The sequence below is a fragment of the Tamandua tetradactyla genome, chromosome 14 (genome assembly GCF_023851605.1).
Source record: "Tamandua tetradactyla isolate mTamTet1 chromosome 14, mTamTet1.pri, whole genome shotgun sequence".
In the NCBI taxonomy this organism is placed as follows: domain Eukaryota; kingdom Metazoa; phylum Chordata; class Mammalia; order Pilosa; family Myrmecophagidae; genus Tamandua; species Tamandua tetradactyla.
In genome coordinates, this window is record NC_135340.1 from 78,138,759 (window position 1) to 78,156,105 (window position 17,347).

General features: G+C 34.3%; 1 protein-coding gene across 2 annotated transcripts in view; it reads right to left on the reverse strand.

Annotated features, from left to right (window-relative positions):
• Positions 1 to 17,347, reverse strand: part of VPS13C (vacuolar protein sorting 13 homolog C) — a 227,916-nt gene that overhangs the window by 138,791 nt on the left and 71,778 nt on the right. For both annotated transcript variants that reach the window (XM_077128091.1, XM_077128092.1), the window contains exons 17-26: positions 16,392 to 16,534; positions 15,222 to 15,414; positions 14,067 to 14,181; positions 13,263 to 13,399; positions 12,192 to 12,315; positions 10,683 to 10,800; positions 7,143 to 7,272; positions 6,232 to 6,310; positions 5,324 to 5,463; positions 1,148 to 1,301 (exon numbers count right to left, since the gene is read on the reverse strand). In XM_077128091.1, the coding sequence (XP_076984206.1) occupies positions 1,148 to 1,301; positions 5,324 to 5,463; positions 6,232 to 6,310; positions 7,143 to 7,272; positions 10,683 to 10,800; positions 12,192 to 12,315; positions 13,263 to 13,399; positions 14,067 to 14,181; positions 15,222 to 15,414; positions 16,392 to 16,534 (1,333 nt within the window). The remainder of the gene's footprint in view (positions 1 to 1,147; positions 1,302 to 5,323; positions 5,464 to 6,231; positions 6,311 to 7,142; positions 7,273 to 10,682; positions 10,801 to 12,191; positions 12,316 to 13,262; positions 13,400 to 14,066; positions 14,182 to 15,221; positions 15,415 to 16,391; positions 16,535 to 17,347) is intronic.

Here is a 17,347-nt window from a genome sequence, read left to right on the forward strand (position 1 = left end):
TAGGTGGGACATGACATCCAGGGGTAAAAGTCTCCCTGGCAGCATGAAGAGAGGACTCCCAGGAATGAGTCGCCCTGCCACTGTAGGAACAACAATTCCATCCAGACCAAAAGGGGGAAAAGAAGCAAAACGAATAAAGTATCAGTGGCTGAGAGAGTTCAAATAAGAGTCGAGAGTCTACTCTGGAGGTCACTTTGATGCAAGCTTCAGTTAGACACTGCTACCTATCATAACTTGCCAAACCCCGAGTCGCCCTGCCACTGTAGGAACAACAATTCCATCCAGACCAAAAGGGGGAAAAGAAGCAAAACGAATAAAGTATCAGTGGCTGAGAGAGTTCAAATAAGAGTCGAGAGTCTACTCTGGAGGTCACTTTGATGCAAGCTTCAGTTAGACACTGCTACCTATCATAACTTGCCAAACCCCAAACAAAACCATTCTAGCCAAAATTAATTCAAAATGTACCATAAAACTTATAGAAGAAAATGTAGGGAAACTTCTTCAAGATCTAGTAATAGGAGGTAGCCTCTTAAACTTTACACCTAAAGCACAAACAGTGAAAGAATTGGGAACTCCTTAAGATCAAGAGCTTCTGTGCCTCAAAGGACTTTGCCAAAAAAGTGAAAAGGCAGCCAACTCAATGGGAGAAAACATATGGAAACTACATCAGATAAAGGCTTGATATCCTGCATATATAAAGAAATTATACAACTCAACAACAAAGAACAAACAACCCAATTATGAAATGGGCTGAGGATATGGAGAGAGACTTTTCTGAAGAGCAAATACAGATGGCTAATCTCTCTTTATTTAAAGTTTCTTTGTAAAATGGGAATAATATCCTCTACAGTAAGGGGCTTTATATGGACTTTCTGGGGCAGTAGATGATAGTGGTTAAGAATACAGACCTTGGAGCCAGCCTTCCCAAGATATTAACTGTGGTTCAGCCACTCAATAGGTGTGGGATCCTGGGTGAATTATATAGAGAATTGATACCTCAGTTTCCTCACACGTAAACTAGAAATAACAATCCCTAACTCATAGTGATGTTACAAGGAGTACTAATATTCTATAAATGAAAAGTGTTCCAGATACTCTAAGAGTTATATTTATTATTGGCTGTTACTTCTATTTTTGTTGCTCTTACCTTGAATTTCATGGTAATCCACGCTGATCTTCCTTAAGTAAGACACTACAGTTAAGTCAAATGTTCTCACTGTAGCTTCTGTTCCTAACTGAGTGACGTTAAACACTAAGATTGTATCTTCTTCTTTCTGCTGTTTGGTAAGTTCCAAAATTACCTAAAAGAATCAACATGGTCATTTATCTGGTTAAGTGGTCTGAGTCATATTTAATATAACAACAGGAAAATATTTCTTCATATAAATCACCACGAAAATAGCAGAAATTTTGTTCAGACTCCTCTACTACCTAAAGGTTTCAATGATTTACTATAATTGAAATTATCATCTTCAATTCTATTATTGAGACTATAAGTCCATCTATATAAAAATTTGAGGAAGTATAGCACCCATTATTGATTTAAATTTAATTTAGTAAAAATAGGAATGTATTAACACTTCTGTAATATGCTTTTTTAAAACATGTATCTTAACACAAAAGTCACATTGGTGATAAAAGAAGCGTTCCTATTCACATAAAAAGTAAAACAAATATTTTCACTATCCTTACTATTATTTAAATTTATTCTGGAAATGATTACCACTGTTTTTAGACATTGAAAAGTAAAAAGTATATATGGCAATTTTAAAAACAGGCACGATTCTTTGAAACTCTCAAGAGGTAGGGTCCTAGCCCCCTGCCTCTGAATTGGGGCAGGCTTGTAACTGATTTGATCAATAAAGTACAGAGAAAGTGATGCTGTAAGACTTCTCATGTCCAAAATGGTCATGAAATTTCCACCTAGAAATGCTTGCTCTGGGGAAAGCCAGCTGCCATGTATGAAGTTCAGCTACCCTGAGACTGTCATGACGAAGAGGCCATGAGTAGATGCTTTGGTCAACAGTCCCAGCTGGGCTACCAGCCAACAGCCAGTATCAACTGCCAGCCTCATAAGCGAGTCATCTTGAGCAGTCATGCCATCTGAGACTTCAGATGACCTCAGTCCCAGTCAACATCCGACTGCAACCATATAAGAGACTATGTGTGAGAATTACTGATAGCAGCTAGGCCCTTCCAGAATTCCTAATCAGCAAAAACATGAGCAAAATAAAATAGTTGTTTTAAGTTACTACGTTTTGGGGTAAATTTTTAGAATTACTGATAGCAGCTGGGCCCTTCCAGAATTCCTAACCAGCAAAAACATGAGCAAAATAAAATAGTTGTTTTAAGTTACTACGTTTTGGGGTAAATTTTTAGGCAGCAACAGTGACCACAAAAACATAATACTGACAAAAAGGCAAAGAGTAATATTATTTGCAGATGACATAATTAAATATTTAAGAAAAAATAGGACCATCAGCTGAAAAGCATAGGAACAATAAGATAATAGTCAGTACAGAATACGTCAAAATAAATTTCTGAAAAATAGGTGACTTTAAATGTAAGAAATTAAATCATAAAATAATAAGTAAAACCACAGGTTTATACAATGGGGAGAACTTTCTAAACATACAAATAAAGCCAGATCACAAAGAAAAAATTGACAAATTTCACCATAGAAACATTTAAAATTTCAGATGGCAAAAAAAAAAAAAAATCAAACTGGGAAATATATTTTTATAAATATACTTTAAAGCAAAAATCTCTCACAAATTACCAGTGACCCAACACAGAAAAAAGGGCAAAAAATATAATCAGTTCTCCAAAAAAGAAATAAACACATGAAATGATGTTGAACTTCCCTAATAATTAAACATACTCAAATTAAAACATGTATTAACATTTTTCAACTAAGAAGCAGAGATCAATGATGGACCTACCTGATGATGGTGGAAGAAAGGGGAAATCATGTACTGGAGTTAGGAGCAAAAATTGGTATAACTTTATAAAAAGCAGGCTTGCAATACGTGCCATACCATTCATTCAGTCAGTAAACATTTATTGATAGCCCCCTAAGTGTTTCTGGAGCTTATATTCAGTGGTAAGAGGGAGATAAACAAATAAGGATATAATGTATATGGTAGAGAAAAATGCCACGGAGAAAAGTAAAGGCAACTATGGAGAGTGGGATAAAATGGAGGTTGCTGTCTTGTATTGGGTAGCCAGGCTTTTGCAGCAAGGTGGTATTTGTACAGATGTCTGAAATTAGTGACGAATCAAGCCATGCAGGAGAAGTACGTCCCAGAAAAGAAAGAGAAAGCACAAAGAACACGCTTTAGAATATTCAAAGAATAACAAAATTTAAGTACGTTCCATGAAGCAGGAGGTTGGCTCACTGCTGATCTCCAGTATCTAAAACAATGCCTATGTAACAAGTACATGCACAAGTATATAGTGGTGCTTGTTAAATGTTTACTGAAGGAATAAATGAAGCATGACTGGAGCAAGAAAGAAAAGAAGAAGGGAATCGGGGATGAAGCCAAAGAGGTCACATATGTGACTACTGCAATCTGCGAAAACTTTGGGAAGAACTTGGCCTTTTATCGTGAGAGAGATGGGAAGTTAGGGGCGAGTTTTAAGCATAAGAGTACATGAACCGTCTTTCACTTTAAAAGGATTACTTTAGCTACGGTATGGAGAACAGAGTACCTTTTGGAAGCAGAGAGACTATTCAGAGGCTACTGTAATGAATCAGGCAAGAGATGATGGTGTCTTCCACAAAAGGAGAAATACTGTATGATCTCACTGATAGGAAGTTAGAATAAGCAAACTCAGCATCAGAATCTGGAGTATAGGAAACCATAAGCTGGGCTGGGGGTAGGGAATGGGGGTTAATATTTGAAATGTACAGACTTTCTATTTGGGTTGATTGTAAGGCTTTGGTAATGAATGTTGGTAATGGTAGCATAACATTGCGAATTTGATTAACAGAAATGAATTATATATGTAAATGTGGCTAAAAGAGGAAATTTTAGGTTGTATATATGCTACCAGAATAAAAATGTTAAGAACAACAACACAGCGCTATACAACATGAACACTGAATCCTAATGTGAATGATGCACGATGATTAATAGTACAATTATAGCTAATAAATATACCACACTAATGCAAGGTGTTAATAATATGGTCGCAAATGAGAACTCCGTATTTTATGAATGATTTTTTTTGTAAACCCACAACTTCTCTAATTAAAAAAATAAAAAATGGAAAGAGAAATGAGATGATGGTGTCCTGGGCAGTGCAATAGCAACGGAAGGGATGAGAAACCGTCTAATTTTATGTTAAAGATTTACTGATAGTTCAGATGGGAGAACGAGAGAAAGAGAGAAATAAAATGATAAAAGAAGAGAACATACCTTTCTTTAAACAAACACCAGTAATTACACAAAATTAAAATCTGTTATTTCTCACATTATATTTTACATGATCTCACTTTAGGATATAAAACAGTAAAGAAGGAGCATCTCATTTTCATGCCTTTTGTTTTTTATTAAAATAGAACTTTTAGAATATATGAATAAGCAAATAGGCAAAAATGAAAACTTATAATTCCAGCACCCAGAACTAACCATGGTCTGTCATTTATCAAAAAATACATATATATATGCATATATTTTAAATGTTACATTATCCTTGGTATTATGATCTCTTTTCCCCCCACTTAACAATACATTGTGACTATCTTTCAGTATCTGTATTTCATTAAATGACTTTTTTTTCTGTTTTTGGGTTTTTTGTTTGTATTTCATTTTATTTTAATTTACATGACTTTCAACGGTTGTAAAGTGCATATTGGAAATTTAGGTTGTTCACATTTTTCCAAGTTACAAACATGACAAAAAGCAATATTTAGCTTAAAAGTGAAAGTGTACTACTTGTTAAAATGTACTTGGAAAAGTACATTTTTTTTGCATATATGTTATTTTTCACAGTAAAAAACACATTTAAAAAAGTGAAAGTGAAAAAAATTAAAGCAACTATGTCAGACATTTTCTGCAGAAAAGCAAATCCTAATTAAGTATTTTGAGCTTTTCCAAAATAGATTAGATACACCACAGATCAGTCATATCAATTTTTACAAAATAACATTTCATTTTCTTGAAACTTTTTTAGGGGTACATGTGCATTTGGGCCAATAGGGAAGATACAGGGCCACATTTGAAATACATTTGATGTCTGGCTCTAGCATGAGACAGCTTATAAAGATGGTGGCAACAAGAACATATGTTTTAGTTATGGACAAAACAAATACACATACCTCTTTAATTTCGAATTTGAGTAAAAGATTAATGAGCTCTTCATTTGGCGCCTCCACAGCTTTTTTAATTTCTGATCCTTTCATACTTTTACCAGTCTGTAAATTTCCATCTTCAGCATCAAAATACTCATCATCAGAATCTAAAGGAGGAATATATTCACTTGTCCTGAGACTATGTCAATTGAAAACTGCATATAACAATGCAGCTACATGTCAACTAAAAACTGCATATAACAATGCAGATATTTAAGTTTTCATTTTTATTTAAATATCCCCATGGTAAAATTCATTTATAAGACAATCTTCCTATTCAGAATCAGAAGATGTTATTTAATAAAATATTATTTAATGTTGTTTTTTTAAGTCCCATAAAATGACCCAACCTGAGATGTAATAATCATATTTAAAATCAAACAGCAATATAGTACTATTTTTTTCCTTTGGTGGTTTTGATTGTTTTTCCTTTAGTTCATTCATTTAATATTCAATAAATATTTATTAGGCATCATCTGCCACGTATCAAACTATGTCAGCCACTAAAGACCCCAAGATGATCAGACAGACATGATCCTTGTCGTCGTGAAGCTTATATTCCAGTTCAGAATGAAAAGGTATCAGTTAGGCCAAATCCAGAGAAACGGATCAGGTAGAAATTGGGGCAACACAAGCACTTAATAAAGAATTTTAAACATTGTCAACCACAAAATTCCTTACGTTTTACTGATATAGACACTTGGGCTTAAAAAAGTCAAGTAACTCAATATAATACCAATTAATAGCACAATTAGAACTAGAACCAGTAAATTACTATAATGCTTATAGAATACCTTTATTTTCCAAAAATCATATCTCTAAATACCAACTTACAGGCTTGGATTCGTGGAGAATGAACACTTTACTATCCTTACCTGAGTCCACGACATCTAGCAACAATGAAGTATCAAGTAGGCCTTTTGTCTCATATGAAATAACAGGAATTGAAGATACCTAGAAAGAATAGAAAGTCTTTGTAGAACACTTGTTTAGCAAAGGTAAATGTACATATATAAGAAAACCTGAAAGAGTAATAAAGGATAGAGAGACACTATAATACAGATAGACACAGAATACACAAACCTTCCCACAAAGCATATTTTTACAATAAACTAACTAGTAATACGGTTGGCTGAGATCTGCAAAGTATTAAGACTATCACTTGTATTTACAAGGACAGAAATTATATATAACTCTAGTGGGTAAGTCTATCAATGTGTATCATTTAAATCTGTTTATTACAACATTAAATTTCATCTTATTATAGGTTCCTGGAAAATGGTATCATCATCTCCTGACACTCTAAAATTTCATTTCAAAACTAAGCAGAAATGCATCATTTATTTTATGCTGCAAAGAAAAACTCAATTAAAATGACCTAGGACTTTTAAGTGTCATAAGGAAATTTCACACCAATTATTTATGTGCAACATTTTAAAAAAGATTTCTATTTCTAGTGTTATTTAAAACACATTACATAAGTTTGAAACCTATTTCTCTCTTGTATGTATTTTGTTCCCTTCATTTATAAACTTTGCCCTAAAAGTGACTTTTCTCTACCACTCTAAAAGACGAGTTGAAATACGTTTCAATCTTTATTTATTCAATGCCATATGGAGCTTTGTATAGAACCAAATAAATAGATACTAAAATTTAAAAGCATATCAAATAAATGAAACTGGACCTAAAACATACTGAAAAACAAAATAGCATACACAAAGATGAAAAAGAATTCACCATATATACAACTGTCAAGAGATTTAGCATTTTCATTATATCCATTTACCTGTTTCTCTAAAGACTCTGCAGGTGATTTCTGCGGTAAGGGTACACTGTTAATCAAATGCAGCATATCTTTCATCTTCTGGTCAGAAATTCTCACATGCATCAAAGGAAGCCCTCCTGATACTTTAAATCTAAAAACACAGTACAACGGTAAGTCAGAAGGTCAAGCTACTCTAAATTATGAAAGGGAAGCAAGATTGGTGAAGGTCAAAGGTACCACTTTGGAAATGTTTTATCTAGTCAACAGAGGAATAGTAAATTCTACGTAAGTCAAGTTTCCGTATAATTTAAATCTACCCTTTCAAAGCAGACAAAACTTTAAAGTTAACTAATTCTTACAAAAATCTTTCCAAACACAATTTCCTACATTATAAAACCCAAAACAGTAAATACCTTAGCCATCTCCCAGTATCAAAGATTTCTCATTATAAACAGCCTCGATTTATTCCTTCTTACAGTGTTTGTCATCATCTAACATGTCTTACATGCACTTATTTTCTGTCGCCACTGAGAAACTATAACCTCTGTGAGGACATGATTGTTTACTCACTGTTGAATTACTGTTGTGCTTTTACCAGTTGCTTACTTTGTGGTGGCTGCTTCTATTCTGCTTTCCAATTCAACTAACCACCTACAACTGTTTATCTCAATAACTCTGTGGAAGCTTTTTGCTGCTTATAAAGTTCTTTTTTGTTGTTTTTCTTTGGCTTCCCGATTTGACTGTGAATGCTTAAGCTGGCAGATGCCTAACCCCTAAATGAAGAGTGACTTTCTGTACAATAAACAAATCAGGATTCACAGCTGGCTGTTCCTATGTCAAGAGACTGACATTTCTGCAAAGTACTCTGTCAAGTGTAGTACACCAAAAAAATGTAAAATGCTTCTTTATTATTTCTGAAACATTTACATACATAAAATTAAAAGCATCATAAATAAACTAAATTCTCTCACTTAAGATACTAAACACTGAACAAAATTCATGACACAATGTTTTCAAAGACAGTAGACATCAGGTAACAAAGAATACTTAAGAGATGGGAAACAAATGAGGGAAGCCCTACAATTAATTACACAGGCTTACTGACTTGCGAGTTTCAAAATTTTTGGTATACATCAATGTATACCACTAAAGGCCTATGTTAGAAAAGAAAGGTCTCAAATCAATCCTCTACTTCCACGTTAAGAAACTAAGAAAAGGAAAGCAAATGGCATTCAAAGCAAGCAAAAAACATACAATAATTAACATTAGTGTTGAAATTAATTAAATAAGCTAATTTTTACAGAAGACTAATAAAATTGTTAAACCTCTAGCTAGACTAATCAGGAAAAAAAAGAAGAAAGGCACAAATTACTAACATCAGGAGTGAGAGATAACATCACTACAGATTCTACTACATATATTAAAAAGGTAATATTGAGTGCCCCAATAGAGAAGGCAGAGAGAGATGCTTCAGGGCTCCATCCCCTCACAAAAGCCTTGAAAAACCATCAAGAACTATAGAAACATCTTTCCCAAAGCTCCACAAAGCAGCTAAAGAACTGCAGTAGCAGGGCATGTGCCAAATTAAGAAAAAGTCTATTTAAAAGAAGGAGTCTCTCCTGTACTTCGGTCTAGCCCCATCTCCAACCCTCTCTGGCTCAGCACAGAGCCACACCATGCTTCCAGTGTGGATCTGTGGTCCTAGTTTCAGAGGGAACAGGAAAACCCTCATGCATTTACTGGCTGCATGTATGTCTGTCCCAATTTGTCTGACGGTGGCCTGAGGGAGTCACTGCCCCAGAACTTTCCCTGCATATAAAAGGCAGCTCATAGATCTCTTCTACAGAATGATGTGGGAAAACAGCCAAGTAGATGCCTGAAGCAAGGCATTGCTGGTTGTGCAGTACCCAAGACCACAAAAAAACTGTTTCCAGGGAAGAGGAGACATTCAGAATCAGGTAAACTGGGGAATTTCTAGGGCCAAATGCACAGAAGAATGAGGAAGGCCCCTCCACTTTGGCCTGGAGCGATTCTTTAAACTCACTGTATGGATAAGCTCTGAAGGAGAGCACCTACCCTGATTAATCTGCAAAAACTGAAAAAGGCATATTCTTTTCTTCCTTTTATTTTTTTGTTAGCTCCTGGCACTCAAGGAAAGCTCTCTGTCTTAATACTAGATGAATACAAGTTCAAGGAACAAATGACTTAAAGTCTAAATTACAGGGACCCTGAACAGAGGAACTTTAACCCATTCCAATTTTTATTTAGACTTAAAGTCTAAATTACAGGGAGAACAAATTAAAAGATCAAAACATCCAGGTTTCAACAAAAGATTACAAAGCATACAAAGCACTGACCAAGGAAAAGAAGAACATTAAAGCTTTGGAAGAAATCAATAAGGAGGACCAGACCAGGGACATGCCAGGTAAAGATTTTTAAAAAAAGGGTCCTAAATATGCTCAAAGAACTAAAGAAAATCAGGAAATGGACAGATGAACATAAAGAGAATATCATAGATAGAGACGAAAATTATAAAATGGAACCAAGAGAGCTGACAACCACAGTAACCAAAATTAAAAACTCCCTCAGGGGGTTCAACAGAAGATGGAAGGAAGCTGGCAGAAGAAAGAATCAGTGAACCTGAAGATAAGGAAATTGAATCATCTAGTTTGAAAAGCAGAAAGAGGAAAAAGTAAAGAAAAGTAAACAGAGTCTGAGGAATCTATGTGGCACCATCAAGTCTACCAATATACATACTGTGGGAGTCCCCTAAGAAAAAGAAAAAGAGAAAGAGGAAGAAACAGTGGTTAAAAACTTCCCAAATTTAACAAAAGACACAAATATTCACACCCAAGATTCTCAACAACAAAAAAAGAGTTCAAGATGTTTGATTCCACTAACATAAAATTCTAGAACAGTTAACAAATCTTTAGTGCCAGACTTATGATTGCTGGGGTATGGAGGCAGGGGAGTTGGTGTGTAGGGATGGGGAGGAAGGGAATACAAAGGGACATGAGAAACGTTTAGGGTTGAATGGTGTGCTCATTATCTTGACTGTAGTAGATGTACACCTATGTCAAAACATATCAGATTACACACTTTAAATATATGCAGTTTACTGAATGTTAATTATACCTCAATAAAAGTATTTTGAAAAAGCAGTATAAATATTTTATAATTATGCACTTAAATATAAAATTCAATTTCTATTTTTCATCCCCTTAGATTTCTTTTTAAGACTTTCATGTGGCTTCGTGAACAAGAGCCTCTAATTTTTCTGAAGACTTTATTTGTTGTTATTGAACTATGGATCATCCCAAGTGACAATAAAGATCACCAATTTTTACAGAATGTAAAAGTCCAAACACTTTTGAAATAAGTGATACATAATTTAAATGCACATTTCCCTAAAAAGGTATTTCTGCTGCAAGATAAAATAATCATTATATTTTTACTGTCTCCTGGAGAAATCTACCTTTGCTTCCTTAAAATCCATTAATGATGCCAATATATTTCATTTTATTTATTTTCTGGTACTTACAAAAGAAACTTATACATTACCTGGCCATTCTAATGTCTTTTTCCACCATTGCCTTGGCCAACTCAACATGAATATCCATGGGTTGCAAAATATGCATAGATGATGGTTGCTGAAATCGACATTTTTTCCAGTTTTCCTCTTCAAAAAAATGTAATATTAACTAGCTTTTTAAAATCAGGTATTCTGATAATTAACCACTCAAGTCATTAAAAAACAGTCAACAAGCAAATTCAATGAGTACTCATTTTTGCTTCTTTCAGCATACAATTTATACGACCTATATTGCTTTAATACAGATTGATACAAGCCAAAGACAGGGATATAAAAATAATTCTGAATATTTATTTGGAAACTGATCATATGACATTGTTCATTTTAAAGCAAACAAGAAAAAAAAAATGGAATCAACTTGATTCCAGAATTAATGATGAAGATGGATGGTTAAATGATAAAGAAGGGGAAAACAGAAAAAAGTGGGGTAAAACAGACATCAGAGGGGGGAAAAAGAAGACTTGTGGGCTACCTAAGTGCAATTACAGTAGCTTAGCACACAATTCCAAAGTAATTTTGAGTTTTATCAAGCAAGACATTATGACAAAATATGCAGTCATTACTTTTCTTTCAAATAAGATGGTCCCCAAAACAGAGTTCCCAATGGCTTACAGAGTGCTGCACAGATCTTTATTGATGACAATGACTAAATGTCTTTATCACTTCTAATTCAGCTATTCTCAAGTGTATATAAAAAAGAAGGCAGTTTAATGGTCTGTGTAAGAACTTCCTTTCAAGGAACAAATGGGCTCCTAATATATGAAATACTAATATATTAAAACTAGGTAAAGCATTAAATGGCATGTTTAAGTATATATCTACCTGTTCGTAAATAGCATGACTCCTCCTGGAATATAAACTCTGTGGACAGAGATAAGCTCTGCCATTTTCTCTAATGACCTACATAAAGTGAAACATCAAGGATAGTTAAATAAACACTTATTGCTTCTAGAAACTAAAAAGTGTAGAGAATTCAAGTAGTAGAAAATAACAGATTTGGATAGTAATTAAATTAATTACATTTAAGGGTTTAAACTGTAGAACACTTCTCAGACACCTACAAAAGTAGAAGATGTAGAAGACAAGCTAATACTGTAAAATATCTAAGAATAATGGCAGCAAGGGGAAACAACATGAGACACACTGAAAAGTACTGGACCCTGAACAGAGGAACTCTAGCCCATCCCAATTTTTATTTTGTGTTCTCAGCAGTTTTTATAGTCATATTACAAAAAGGCAGGCTATTACACTTGGATTTCCTTCAAGTGGTATTAAATAGCTTATGAAAAATAGACAAATTTTTACCTTTGTCACTATGGCAATGATTGTACTGATGGGCTCCTGTTCTGTTTTCTCAGTGACCCAAAGGATATGTGTACAAAATACTTTTCAGGGTTGCTACATACGCATACACAACATACATTTGCCAAAGCTACTCAATATAATTTCAAGATCCTAAAAGCTGAGTAACAGTTTACCTGCTCTTGCAAAGAGTAGCTGCACACTTTTTATTTCAACATCAAACTTATCATATGCCTTATCCATTAATTCTTCCAGAGATGAATTAACAGTCTGCTGCAAACCTTGATCTTTACTGCTGAGCTACAAAGGAGAAAAGACTTCAATTTCTTTCACAACAGAAAAGTACATCATCATACTTCAGTTGCATGTTTTTGAAGCCTAGCCAAGATGAAAACATTGCCATTAACGAATTAACATTTTGCTTAATTTTATAAAAATTACTTGCAAATACTTTATTAGGAGCATAATATTTCAGCATAGAATTCTATTATATTTGAGTCACAGGTATTCAAAATATTTCCATTAGTTAGGAAATCAGTTACACAGCAGTCTGTCACAAATAACTGGTCTAGAAATGCATCACTTTCTTCTTTCCTGAACATGAGAAGCTGTTGCCACTTGTGGCTCAGCAACCCTAGCCATTCAAAACCCTTCCCATGGAGTAGTAGGGTTTTCTTCTTTTTCTCCTCACTAAATCACCAGAGTAATTAGACCATTAGAATTCAGCTCCAATCTCTAATTCATTTTTCCCCTTTCCTGTAGAAGGAGAGATTAATTCAGGACTATATTTTTGAAATTTTCAACTTTTCTCCAGTGCCTGGACTTCTAGGAGACTCAACCCCAAAAATCTTGGAGTACTATTATTCTACTTAGTCAGTGACCACAGTTCAATAAATACAATCATATACGATTTTCTATGTAAAAAATATATAAACAATAAACAACACTGGATATTTAAACTCTGAAAGTGACAAAAATTAGGAGTGATTCTCTTCAGCAAGGAAAACACAGCAGTAATCCAGTCCTTAATGTCAGTTCAACTACCATTATAAAAAAGTTTTTTTTTATATTTTTTAATAGCAACAAAATATATATAAACTATAACCTCAGCTAGGCTTGGCAAAAAGTCAAGAAAAAATAAGTAAAAGTTTGGTTTAAGTGAATTCTCAGGGATAAATAGCAAACTATGAGCTAGCTAACTACCAAGATGGAAAAAGATGAGTGGACAGAAATGCACATATACCTACCTGAAATGTACCAAAGTCTAAAATGAGAAGATCTGACTTTTCATGGTGGAAACCTGACTGTGGAACTATTAGATAAGAAGGCTTCAGATTTATCCTTAAATCAAGGATTTTTCGAGTTTCAATAATATGTGTAAGTCCTAAAAGAGGGCAAAAAATAATGGAAGATAAGATGGACAAGTCTGAATATGTAATCATATTATAAACAACTAGAATAAGAATATTACTTGAAAAGTGTTATGGAGGAGTACCAGCGGTTCTCCTCACAGATAAGATTCTCAACTCACTATGTAAGGGGAAAACCGCAGATGGGCAAAACAATCCTTTTTTTTTTGGGAAACAATCATATCACATAGTACAGTAAAATCAACATAGCTAGTATTTTATCCAAAGATGGAAGAATTCATTATTTCTTTGGATAAGCAACCCAATAAAGTAGTCTGCTTAAGTTTAGAAGTCATATTGTACTGAAGTATGTATTTTTAAAACTAGATTTACATGCAGAATGGTGAAGTTTCTAAAAAACTGAAATGGTGTGATACATTTCAAGCTCACTCTGAGGTAAATGCTCATTGAATGGAACAGCAAGCAGTCATACGCCTCATATGTCCTCTTTCTTGCCTAGTCTAGCAGGTGCACTTGACTTCAGGTAAGCCATGTACACTCAATGTAACTCCATGTATAACACAGACTGAGTTTAAAACAAAGAAAAATGCCACCTATACTATTTTAAATATAATGATTACATCAAAACGGACAAAGATTGAGGAGTTTACTAGATCTTACACAAACACTTGAATTCTTTACCTGTAGCTGTTCTCTCTTTAATTTCTTCCAACTTCATCAATGTAGTTGATGTTATTTGCTCAAGATCTAATCCCCTGTTTGATTGAAAGAATTCAACCACGGCATTGATGGTTTTCTGTAAAAGAATTTCACAGCTATACACAGTATTCTCTATATTATAAATTTTAAAGTTTCACATCTCAATTCTAAACAACGGTGGCTTTGAGCTGAAGAAGTACTTTCAAAGATATTCTGCCCTATTGCATCTCCCTTTAGAGCAGAGAACTTGGAAAAAGGAATAGCCCAATTAAGACTACTGAAGAGGCAACAAATGTATTCATAGCACTAAAGTGACTTCAAGGATGCTTGATTGTGCTATACTGATGTAGTGAAGGACATTACTTCTAGTTTTAGCTTCCAATTAGTCACAGGGTAAAACTCTACTTCTCTATACTGCAACTGGACTCCTGTGCACTTTGAACTCTAAAGAAAGGATAGGAGGAAAGCTGGCCAGCACCTTTTTCGCTAAAAAGATATGAACTTTAAAAAAAAAATCAGAGATACAATGAGATCTGGAGTCTTTATGCACTTCCTCCTATCTACACCCTGAACCTACCTCTAAGCTGTAGAGTAAAATTAAGTCAAGGATCTCAGCACAGAATGGGACCAATCTACAGGTGACACATGGGAAGTGAACCATGTCTATTCTGCTGGCTAGTGAGAGATGAGAGTTAAGACACCTGAATAAAAGGTGAAACCACAGAGACAGAACCTGAGGCATCCTGTTCAATAACATCTGAATATCAATGTGGTTCTCTCACGTGAAGTATAGAAAATCTTTTTCACTACTCCTTAAGCTCTTTGAATTGTTTCTAAACATTGACTGAAAAGGGAGAATAAGCCAAAAAGAACAAATGCTGGGAGCTGAGTGTGTGGTGATTTGGGAGTAGCTGGTACAATAAACAAATTTTTTTAACAGTATATAGGGTTTTTATTTATTTAAAATAAGCATAGATAAAACTTACGGAAAAAATCTATACTATATGACAATTTAACTGCTTTTGAAACAAACAAACAAAAAAGCTGTTATTAAACCTAGCTGCTAAGTAAATAAAGGTTATATATGTCAGAAGTATGAGAAGGTTTAATAAAGATTCATTCTCTCCTTGTACTTACAGCATCATAGATGATCTCCACAGGCTGAGACTGAACAACTAGCATCTGGTCAGCAATGCTATTCTCTGGGTTGCTTTCAAACTCAATTTTAAGCAAGGAAGATGCAGTATCACTAATTGAAGCCACAAGTGATGGTACAATACTTTGTTGTTTCAAACCTGTTATATACCAGTGTTCTAATTTCACTTCCACCCTAAATCCAATGAGGAAAAACACAGGAGTATGAATAAGATAAAATGCATTAAAATACAAAATTTCCTTAAAAAGTATTCTTTGAAAGTCAAGCCCATAACCATGGCCCAGGGTTGAAGCCCAAATTTCTTAGCCTGGTATTCAATTATTCTCACAATTTGTTTTGTTGTTGTTGCTGCTGTTTTGTTTTGTTTTTAAACTAAATCCTCCTTACATGAAAAACCCAGTTCAGCCAACTCCAGAGCACTGAAGTTTTGATCATTGTCGCATGACTATATATTGAACTTTACTCATGGAACTAGTCGCCCTATTTCCATGTCATCCTAACACTTTCCCACCTCATACGACTCTGCTTCTCCTAGTCCTTTCCATTCTTCAACAGACAATCATACTCCAATTCTCCCAGGTAAAATTATTCTTTCCCACAAATGACTTGGTGTAGCATTAACTACAAGGTATTCAATTTTTTTTTTTTTTTTTACATGGGCAGGCACCGGAAATCGAACCCGGGTCCTCGGGCATGGCAGGCAAGCATTCTTACCTGCTGAGCCACCATGGCCTGCCCAAGGTATTCAATTTTACAGCACCTTCTTACCTATGAACCGTCAAATATACTATATGGTTCTTGAATTATAAACTTTTTGTGTATCCTCTCTTAGCAACTACAGCACAATTTCTTGAAAGCAAAATTTATTAAACCTGAGTGTAGTTTTCATGGTATCAAGCCTATAAATTAAACAGTATCCAATTCAAATTTGTGAAGAAACGGCAAGAATATAGAACAAATGATGAGCTCCTCTTAGAGCCCCTTAACAAAACAAAACCAAATATTAAAAAGATTATCCTGACACAAACAAGGAAAAGAAAGCACAGAAGAACTACTGTCACTCAGGTGATTTTATACTAACATTCTAAATTTTTTTTTGGCCTAAAAATCATAACAACAACTAAAATTGAATTAAGTTTTTTTAAACTTACTTAAGGGCTTGTGCACCTGGCCGCTGAGATAATTGGGTACCCAGGCCAATTATCTGAATCTTTAGTATTTCTGGAATATTTTCATTTTCTCTAATTGTAACAGAGGTACTTATTAATTTCATCGTCATTACATGGGCAACATACTAAACAGAAAGAAAGAAAATTGTTCAAGTTTAAATAATTCTACTTTCTTAAGCAATAATTTTCTTATTTAAATTTCTTGAACTAAAAAGAGATCTAACAAACACAGAATGGTAAGTTCTGGCATCAAGTTAATTACTGTGAATAAAGACCATTAGAAAATTTAATATGAAGTTGCATGCTCAAATATGACATTTACAACAAAAGATTCAAATTTCTCCTACTTTTAGGAGAAATTTGATACGATAAAACTTGATACGATAAAATGTTTTGTGGCATAAAGATTCAATTCAGAAAAAAAAATCAATTCAGCAGCTTTTCATGAAAGCAAACTAAGTAATTCAGACCATCATTAAGAAAATCATATGCAAGTAAGAAAAAAATATATTTTTATGTATATATGACATAAGACATATTAAGAATATGCAAAGAACTCCTATAAGCAACAACAAAAGGACAAACACCACAATTTAAAAATGGTCAAATGATACTTCACAAATGAGCATATAGTGATGGCCAACAAAACATGCAAAGATGCTGTTCATTTTCCCACCTGCTAAATCAAATACCATACGATGGGTTGACTTAACGGAAATTTATTGCCTCACAGTCTCAAATGCAAAAAGACTTGCTTCCTCCTGGGGTTGGTATCTTCTGGGTGGCTAGCAATCTCAGGGATTCCTTGCCTCTTCTGTCACATGTTAATACATATGGCAGTGTCTTCTTTCTCTCCATTCTCCCTTGACTTTCAGCTTCCAACTACTCCCTGGGGCTTTTCTCTGTGGCCTTCTCTCTAAGACCTCCAGGAACAGGAT